Source organism: Plectropomus leopardus, chromosome 20, assembly GCF_008729295.1.
Source record: "Plectropomus leopardus isolate mb chromosome 20, YSFRI_Pleo_2.0, whole genome shotgun sequence".
In the NCBI taxonomy this organism is placed as follows: domain Eukaryota; kingdom Metazoa; phylum Chordata; class Actinopteri; order Perciformes; family Serranidae; genus Plectropomus; species Plectropomus leopardus.
In genome coordinates this window covers 12,981,595-12,991,880 of record NC_056482.1, presented here as the reverse complement: position 1 = coordinate 12,991,880, position 10,286 = coordinate 12,981,595, and the positions used below count along the sequence as shown (strand labels likewise).

General features: G+C 41.3%; 2 protein-coding genes across 2 annotated transcripts; one reads left to right on the top strand and one right to left on the bottom strand.

The window, feature by feature from the left end:
- Positions 1-1,772: 1,772 nt before the first annotated feature.
- LOC121959515 (zinc finger protein 436) lies at positions 1,773-5,003 on the top strand. The gene is made up of 2 exons (XM_042508860.1): positions 1,773-2,062; positions 2,643-5,003. The coding sequence occupies exons 1-2, from the start codon at positions 1,864-1,866 to the stop codon at positions 4,262-4,264; spliced, it is 1,821 nt and encodes a 606-aa protein (XP_042364794.1). The 5' UTR covers positions 1,773-1,863; the 3' UTR covers positions 4,265-5,003.
- Positions 5,004-7,351: 2,348 nt separating this feature from the next.
- LOC121960079 (proteinase-activated receptor 3) lies at positions 7,352-8,230 on the bottom strand. Its single transcript, XM_042509679.1, has one exon. The coding sequence runs from the start codon at positions 8,228-8,230 to the stop codon at positions 7,352-7,354; it is 879 nt and encodes a 292-aa protein (XP_042365613.1).
- Between the last annotated feature and the right edge of the window lie 2,056 nt (positions 8,231-10,286).

The following is a 10,286-nucleotide window of genomic DNA, read 5'->3' as shown; positions in this document are numbered from 1 at the left end:
CCTCCTAGTCTGTGGTGTCGCATAACGATGCATGCAAGTCCTAATCAGGTCCAGGTCCTCCTTCTTCTTCATGCTTCCTCTCCATTTTGGATATATCAAGATCAAACTTCAGTCGACCTCTGTCTTGTTCGCCTCCCAGCAGGTATGGCTGTGGAAGAAAAATGGGGAGAATCTGAATGGCAACAAAGAGGAAGGAAAAAAAGCTACATTGTGATTGGCAGATGACTCAAGTGCAAAGAGACACCTGAGAGGCCTCCGTCCACGCCCACTAGCCTGAGGCCATGCAAGCGCACACACACACAGGTCAGGTGAGGGGAGTGGCTCAGCTTCATTCCTGCAAATGACACCAGGAATGATGTGGTAAAACCAGAAGGTATACAGATTCAATTTGCACAAGTCATTAGCTGCACTTTAATTATCTATGCCTACCTCTGTTGGTTTACTGCTTACTACAGGCTTTGTTGTCTAGCTGTGTGCACAAACACCTCTTTAAAACAGACGTGGGTGTTTCTTTTTAAAGGCTTTCCTATAGGAATGAGACTACATAAGCGACATACTTATTTTAAAACACTTTTTCTTACATTTTTTAAAATTTCTTATACATTAGTATACATTATTTAAGTGACATAACCATTTACTAAACAGTTAAGCATTACTGGCGATGCTTGCCGAGCCAACATAATCTATCATCACATGATTAGCAGTTGCAAAATGATTAACTATATTAGTAGTAGCATTTAGAAAAGATAAGATAAGCTTAAACTGTTCATCCTACAATATATGTACAATATATACAATACAGAGTGCAAATACACAGCTTGCAATATTGTCTCATATAACACACACACACACACACACACACACACACACACACACACACATATAATTCAAAAATACAAATAAAACACACAACAGCAACATTAAGGTTCAAAATAGAAAACACAAAAAATAGGTAACTGTAGGTAGAAAAAACAAAGATATACAAATTAGCAAAGAGTAAAAAAGAAAAGGATAAAGACTAGCTATCAATAGAAAGAAAAATATAAACCTAGCTAACACTAGGTGGAAAAATATAAAACTGTGAGGTGCAAATGTATTAGCTAGCTCACAGCAAGGTTCAACATATTTTATAATAATAATAAAATGTATTAAATTTAGCATGAAAATCATTAGCATTTTGCTAGTTAGCATTTTGATTAAAATAAATATAAGCACACGTTAACAGTGTCACTTCGCCATATTATAGCATACTAACTAGCCCATTTGAACAATGAACGCCTTCTTAATACACATTTGTAATATTATGTAACGTTATTAATAATTATCGACACTCTTTATATGATTAGTATTAGTAGCATATGTTAGCATTAGCGTTACTTTTAATGTAGCTATGTAAACAGTATCATTAGCATGATTAGCATTAAGATAGCCGTTGGTATTTAAATATTAGCATTACCTAGCATTTATGTGGGCATCCTTGCAGTTACAAGCTAGTTAGTGGTTGTAGTAGGTGTTTTAGAAGTAAAGATACTCGCTAGTAGTATTATTAGTAGTGACCTAATAGTGCAGTTCTTATTATTTAAACGCCATTTGCCACCGTGGTTATTTGATTTAACAGTGTCAGTTAGCTTTGGCCCCGGCTAACCTAAGGGCTCCCCTCCGCACCAGCAGGGGCGCTACAGAGTTATCAGAAAAACAAAACCAGCTCCTCCTCACCGTCACTTTCGTGCGACTGCCTCTGCTTTGTTTGTTCCGCACACGGCAGCATCAGACTCGCACACACCCACTTTTTTTCCACATATACTTTGAAGCTTGCACAAACCATCTGGAGAGCTGTCCACAGCGGCAGCCGCTCGGTCCATCATGGCCAAGTCGAGTGATCTGAAAATATTCTTGGAGTCCTCTCTGAATGAGATCTTTAAAGCCACAGTGAGCGACATCCTGGACTCAGTGGACCGGACCCTGTCCGAGTACCAGGGCACAATACGGAGGATCGAGTCCGAAAACGAGGGCCTGAAGCGGCTGCTGTTTGCACGGAAGAGCACCGACTCTGCTGCCAGAGGTATGGCTGTCTGCAGCCGCTGAATAACGGAGGCTGTCTGTGTTTTGACGCGACAGCAGCGGACTGAGAGCTTCATGCAGCCACTGACCTTTTGTTCAAGCACCCCCTGCACTGTCAGCAAATTGTGTGTGTGTGTGTGCGCGTGTGTGTGTTTACCTAGACATGAATAATAGGCAGCAGTACGACAGAATAAGAAGTAAATGTAAACAATGCAGGTTTCCCCACATTACCATACAATTTAATACTTATAACACTGTATGTGGGCTGCCAGTACTAATGGTCAAGGGTCGACAGATTATTAGAGCCGATATTTGGCATTGTTGTGGTTGTTGCAGGGAACTCGCTGTATTTGATGTTGACATTTTCAGTTTTGATTTTGGTGTGAGTTGCTGAGTGTCAGCTGCAGAGATGTCTGCCTTCTCTCAAATTCCATGGAACTAAATGGCACTCGGCTTGTGGTGCTCAAAGCGCCAAAAAATATAAATATATATAATATTTTTCTTAATTATACATCACAGTTTATACTAGTTTGTTCATTATTTTTGCCTTGACTTTTTCTTTTGGTTTCTTTTTTTTACAGACATTGCTGAACGAGATGCGACTGAAAAGTTCTCGGCTTCAGAGTGGAATAATCATCCCATCATCTCCACCCAGAGCACATTCAAGGTGTCCATATGCAGCAGCGACAAGAAGAGCCTAAAGAGGAAGCAGAAAGACAAGATGAGGGACAGCACATCCTCCTCCTCATTTTTACTGCAGACTGATCAGATGGCAGAAACACCACATGTGAACCCAGCAGAGGCAGGCCTGTCCACCCCTAACTTAATATCAGTGAAGACAGAGCCTGGCCTGGATGAGAACAGTGCTATTGACCTTTCGCAGCCTCCTTCTCTTCTCAATCTGACAATGAAGCCTATAAAGAATGAGGTCAGTTTTGACAGTCATGATGCATTTGAACCTCTGCCACCATCTACAGGCCTCGAACAAGACTCCAGAGGCAGCGACAGTGAGGTTAAGGTCACCATTGTTTCGGACACTTACATGCAGGATGGACAGTTCATTAAAACGGAGGAGGAGGAGCAGAATGGGGTGTTGGAGTACGGTGACAATGACTGTTTTTCCAAGCAAGAGTTGAAGCATGTCTTGAAATATTACCCTGAATCAGAAATAAATCCTGAGCCAGCGAGCAGACAGGAAGAAGAGCCAGAAGTAGCGCCGCACGAGGAAAATGCTGCTGCTCCTGCAGATGAGTTTTTGGAGATCCGTGACAACTTTTTGCGCTGTCCCTCTTGCCCAAAAACATTCAGTCGAGCTGCTTCGCTCAACATCCACATCAAGACACACAGCGCTGAGAAAGCCCACACCTGCAGCTACTGTGGCAAGCGTTTCGGCCGGGCCGATCTCCTCAAATCCCACAAGCGCACCCACACAGGAGAAAGACCCTACAGCTGCAACATGTGCAGCAAAACATACGCTCATCCCAGTCAGCTTCGGATACACAAACGCGTTCACACTGGAGAGAAGCCGTATTCCTGCTCCCACTGCGGGAAGTGCTTCAATGAGCACAACCAGCTCAAAGTCCACCTGCGGACTCACACGGGGGAGAGGCCTTACAGCTGCAATGAGTGCGGAAAAACGTTTAGCAACGCAGGCAATCTGCGTATTCACGAGAGGATCCACACAGGTGAGAAGCCATACTGCTGCGCTCAGTGTGGGAAAAGATTCAACGGCTTGGGCGACCTCAAAACACACTACAGGATTCACACTGGAGAAAGGCCGTACAGCTGCGAGCTGTGCAAGAAGACATTCAGCCAGGCGGGACACCTTACCATACACATGCGGATGCACACGGGAGAGAGACCGTACAGCTGCAACGAGTGCGGCAAGAAGTTCACGGTGGCCAGCAGCCTTAAGCTGCACCAGAGGACTCACACAGGAGAGAAGGAGTACAGCTGCTCGTACTGCAACAAGAGCTTCAGCAGGTCGGGTCACCTGAAGAGACACGAGCTGGTCCACACCAAAGAGAAGGTCTTCCTGTGCAGCCAGTGTGGGAAGACCTACACCGATCAGTCCTCGCTGAAAAAGCACCTGAAGATGCACGCGGCCAAGGAGCAGAAGGCTCAGAGCGAGGGGAGCACCAACGAGGCTGAAACAAACTGGCCGTCAGCCTCGGAGACAATCTCAGACACTGATAGAAATTAGAACCAAATTCTAAGGTGATAAGTAATATAAAAGCTGAGAACGAGTGCAGTATGTGTAAATCAAGGCAAGCCTATTAGCCATTTCAGAAAAACACCTGAAATGGCTGCAGCTTAGATCAGCAGGATATTACAAACTGTTGTGCAGTATTTTTGGTGTCTACAAAGCTTTCATATGTTTCTCAAATGGGACTTCTTGGATTGTATTTCATCGTTTCCCTGCTACCTTAAACAACATGCAGCCTCCTGCTCTGTTTGAAAGCATGGTTGTTTTTGGTTCGCTAAGGTTTCGTGCTGTGGTTGAAAGCTCCAGAAAAAGCTAGCAAGTGGAGCTTAAGTTAAAGGAAAACTTCACCACCAAAATAATCATTTATCTATTACTTATCCTATATTATGTTGTATCAGTGATAGAAACTGTCCTTCCCCCATGCCTTCAGGGATAGAAGAATCCAAAATGGAAAAAATTCTCCACGTATGATGGAGGCAGAGGTAGACCGGCAGCTTCTGTGTTCAGTGAGGGAAATGACTGCTTTTGTCAGAGGAGTCTGGCTTTAAAGAGAGCACAGTTTAGGTCTCACTTTTAGTTCAGTTGTCTGCTGCATTGGCTGTTTGTTTGGCATATACTGATCATACCCCTGGATAAATGAGACTTGGATTATACTGCACAAGTATATTTTTGATGTTGTCAGACACGTACCCCTATTACCCCAATTCATCAGTAATTTTCTCTGTTGTCGGATGCTTTGTTCACTGGAGGCATGAGGAAAAGACAAAGTCCTCCTCACAAACTTAACCTAACAGTGCGAGTAATCGATATAGAAATGATCATTTGGGTGGCAAAGTATTCTTTTAAGATTATTTCTGTCTAACTGCTGATCCGAGGTCAAGAACTAACTTTCACGCTCAAAACTGTATGTGATGTTTGTGGTACAGTGCAATACACTGTTGTCTAATCTTTGCTGTGATTTAGTAGGACCAAATATTTAGTAATTCCTAATAATCATTTGTAGTTTGATTGATAAACTCAAATATTCCTCTTGTTATCATTTTAGCACAGTGTAAAGAGAGAAGACGGGACCCGAAATGGACAGCTGTTCTTTTAAACACGTTGTATGTTACCAAAATGTTGGTAATGTAGTTTTTAAAATGCTTTAAAGGAAAAGAAATATTATTGTCTGTCAGAGTGACAGGGTGTGCTCATGGTTTCATACATCCTGCTGGACCAAGACACTGAATCCCAGGTCCAAGTTTCTGTCTTGCAGCTGGTCCTGACCTTTGACCCCACTGTGGAGAAAATAAGATTTCCCCACAGCGGTCAGTAATATATAACAATATAATTGTTTTAGAATGAAGATGCTTCTTGCACATGTATACACTTTGTAGTAGCCAGAGGGTTAGAAATGTGTGCTGCAACAGTGACTTAAGGTGAAGATCTTTAATATATTGCTGTATATAGCTTTAACTATACAGTCTCATCCATTGAACTGACACGAATGTATTTGTGTTATAATGTTACTGCAGATGTTCAGTACTTATTGACCCGCTTTTAATAGTAAATTAATCATTGTTTTGTAAGCCATGCTGATTTCAAAGAATGTCAAGCGTCTAGAGATGTCGTTTTAGGTTGCTCACTGTGCTGCCAGAAAACACATCTGTTACCTTGAATTATGTCAAACTGACACACGGGAGTGAATTGTCCTGTTTGTGATGACAGGGCTACTGTTTGTTGTGGCAACTGGTTGATATACCTGCACAGCAATGTATATTAAACTAAGTGTTTGCTACTAGGAGTTTATTGTGACTTACTTTTGTGTGATTTGTGTCTAAATTAAAGAGAAAAGTTAACCAAGAGATTGTTGCATGTCTTATTTATACCATATATGTATATATTTTATTTTAAATTAAAGGAAGTGCAAAAAAAATCTTTACTAAAGTACAAATTTATTCAAATAGATTCTGCAAGGTCTTTTTTCCCCACATATTTAGTACAACCAGAAAAGCAAATACAACAGTTACAAGATAAGATAAGATAATCCTTTATTGATTCACAGAGGGGAAATTCAGGTTTTTGCAGCAGTACAAGGGTAAGTATAAGGGTAAAAGCTGCATGCTTGAAAGGTCAAATAGAATAACATAGAATAAATAAAAGATCAATATACTGTACAAAAAATACAAATTGCATAAAAAATAGAGGCACATACAATTTTAAAAAGTGGAGGAGTAAAGTGTCAAATAGTATGTATGTGTGCATAATGCAGGGTTCCCAGATGTAAGACTAGTTGGCGGAGAGTTCCCTAATGAAAAGGGAGATGTCTGGGATTTCATATGTAATGCTGAAAACTACTCTTACTCTTGAAAAGTTTAAACATTCACAGAAGACATTTGTTCATTTTTATTATCAATTAATGTGGCAAACGTTTTTCCAATTATTCAATTAATTCTTAAATCTAAAAATTTGAAAGAAAAAAAGTTAAAAATTGACCGTCACAAATTCCCAGGGCCCAAAGTGCATCCTCAAACTGATTATACCCAAAATAAAACCCCAAACATACAAAATATCTACTTCCATGTAAGACAAGAAAAGTTAATATTGTCCACTTGTAACACTTGTAAAAAAAGAAGCATTTTATTCTTAAGAATATTTTAATTATGAAAACAAGGTGATGTTTTTGTAAAAAGCAACTGCCTTTGGGTCACTAAAAAACATTAAGGAGCTAAAAAGCTAATAGAAACACAGCAATGTCTCATAAAAAAACAACCAGTTTTCCAGAAGTGATCTGCAGATTTTCAGGCATTTCGTCGTGGCAGGGTTTCGTCTAGTTGACGCACCGTCCAGAATCCAACTCCTCTACTTGATGACAAAGTCAGCTCATATGTCCCTCCAGAAATGCAAATATGATATGAACAGAACATGCAAATATAAGGTAAACATGGTTTGCAGAAATGTACAATGCCAACATTTTCTTCTGGGCTGGAACCACTGCACAATAAATCGCTTCAGTAATCAGCATTTTCAGCATCAGATTGTTCAAGAACATCATATCCTCCTATATTATACAACAACAGTGCTTTAATATGACAACATGCATCCTTATTGGTTCTGCATCCTTCTGATCTGGCAGCAGTTGAGCTTCTCCTTGGACAGATAGAGCATGGGCTGAATGCTGCTGCTGAAGTCCATCAAGCCGAATGCGACGTAGTGAATGTAGCATTTAAACACATCAGGAGAGAAGTAGTGCTGGAAGGGGAAGAGAGCGACCGGGGGGAAATAGTTAAACACTATGATGGCCAGGATGATGAGGACCATCTTGAAGGCTCTCTTCTTTACAGGATGCATCTCGTCTCTGCCGGGCCCAGACTGCCTCAGCGCGCAGAGGATGGCAATGTTGCAGAACACCATGAAGACAAATGCTGTCAGGATCATTGCCGTAAAGACCTTCTCAAAGTTGTGGATGTTGCCTACACATTTGGCAGCGGCGTAGGCCAGAATGATCAGCCAGACCACAATGGCCAGGACCGCTCGGTGGTTACGGTCCTTGAGCTCTGTGAAGGTGATGGGATGGACCACAGCCATGTAGCGGTCCAGACAGATGCAGGAGAGGAAGAGCGGCGAGGAGTCTTTGATGCCATAGAAGAAGCGCAGCACGTACCAGGTGCTGCTGGTGGTGAGAAAGACTATGTTGGCCAGCTCAAGAGGAGGGATGAGACAGAAGAGAACATCGAGAATCGCCAGGTGGAGGATGAAGATATCGGAGGTGGAGGAGTCCCCCTTGTTCTTGTGAATGAGCCACAGCACCATGATGTTGGCCGGGATGCCCAGGAACATGTTGATGAACTGCAGGCCCAGGTACCAAATTATGACAGTGGGCATGTCTTTGCAGCGCTCGTACACTGTCTTTTCACCCACAGTGTAGTTGAGGGGTCTGTGGGAGACGAAGAGCAGGGACGAGTTGATGTAGAAAACCTCCATGACAGCCGGATCAGAGGAACAAAGATCTGTCAGATAAACAGAACGTATCAGGTTTAGTAGTAGCAGTTGTAGTATTAACACAGAGCAGGGGTTATCATGATGTGTCACTTAGCTACAACATAAAAAGCATTACACAGTGGTCCATTATCAGACATGCAAACATCGTTGTGTGCACTTGTACTGATGCAGTTGTGCCTTTATATTTGCTGCACATTACCACAATATGTGTCATGTGGTGTTTTTTAAATGCTTTTAAAAGAGCCAAATAACACTGTGGTAAATTGACCTATATTTGCCTTTTTAGTCTTCCAACAGCTCAAAGCACTTCAAGCTTTTTGTACTTTAAAGGACACAAGTAACCCGGCGCTCTCTTATCTTTCCACAGGGAAGCGTTGACAAAGCTATTGAGATTTGAGATTTTGCTTTTATTATAATCTGCACTTGTTTTAGTGTAAAAATGGGTGAATGTGAAAGTTCTGGGTTCTTTTTCAGACCTTAAGACGTATAAATAGTTCAATAAATAAAGTGAAAGTACTTTATCTGAGACTAAAATAGAAGCCAACAATTCACCAGAATACAGGAAATAAAGTGTTTGATGCTCAAAAGTTTTCCCCAAAACAGGGCTACAAAACCTACACCCTTGCATATCACCCACCCTGAGTTCACATGAAATACTTAAAAGTGCCAGAAAGTCACCGAATACTGTTACACACACTGTTAATATAGACAATATAGACATTACACCAAAACTTAACTCCCAACACCTTTAATTTGATCCACTGCAGTTATACAAATGTAAGTCCCAACACTTAAGCGGAGGTGGACTGTCATTGTTAAATTTAGGTTTGTCAGGAAACCCACAGTTGTTCTATGAAATATACTTCCCCTAAATACCTGCTATTAATACAAACCATCTCGCTCATTGAGCAAAATATATTCATGATACCATCGTATCACACCGAAACTATTTAAAAAATGGATGTCTAAGGCTTATGCATTCAGAAAAATGACATTATATATATAATATATGCATACATATGTATAATATATGCTATAATATATGATATTATAGCAGCTAAAGCACCAGAGCAAAAAGACAGAGCGCTAACCTAATACTGTGGTAACTTATATTTTAAACTAAATGCTGTCAGTCACATGGTACATGAACTTGAAAAAAAAACTAAAAACTACCACCCGTGGTAGTGTGGGCTCATGCAATGTGATTTTTTTTTGTTCTATGTATTTTTGTATTGTAAGTGAAGCCTCTTACCTTGAATTGTTACTCAGTCATCTAAAGAGCTCTTCAACTGACTGTCACTGTCACACTGTTCTGCAGACTCAGACCCAATTTCCTCTTCACTCATGTAGAGCTGTACAGTGATGTGGCTGCGTGTCAAATATCGCTTTATGAAAAGGCTCACAGAGTTGTTTGCATGTCTTCCTACATGTTTCCACCGTGTCAACAGGCGTCTCATTCCATTATCTCTGTATCTAAGGGTGACATGTAAATGTGCAAAGTGACTATAACGAGGGCCTCGCCTCCTGCAGAGTATATTATCTAATTAAGTCTGCAGAGTATTGACATTGTTAAAGACAGGGCTCCAAGACTGATGAGCTCTCCCAAGACACAACATTCATGTAAAACTGCAGTGTTTGAGGTTAGAGATCAGGAGTTAACATTTAAAATGACACTCACCTGCTCAACAGGATGCTGCAGCACCTTCCTAAATTGACTGGTGTCCCGACTTGGCACGTAATCCCTGTGTGACGCCTGTGTGTGTCTGTTTAGTGTGAGCAAATACTGAGTCCTCACCTCAAAATGATCGGAGAGCAGCGTTTGGAAGATGACCCAACACTTCAGGGATCCTGATCATCCAATCAGACCGTGGAGGCGAGGGCGTGGAGGCTGAGGATCTCTCCCTGGATGCCACAGTGTCTTGTTTGGCCCCCGTTCATCGATCACACATTAAAAATAAAAAAATATAAAAAATCATTAGATAAAGACGAATAATATTAAAGTATGAAAGTGAGTTGGGGGGAGGGGGCAGTGAACTAT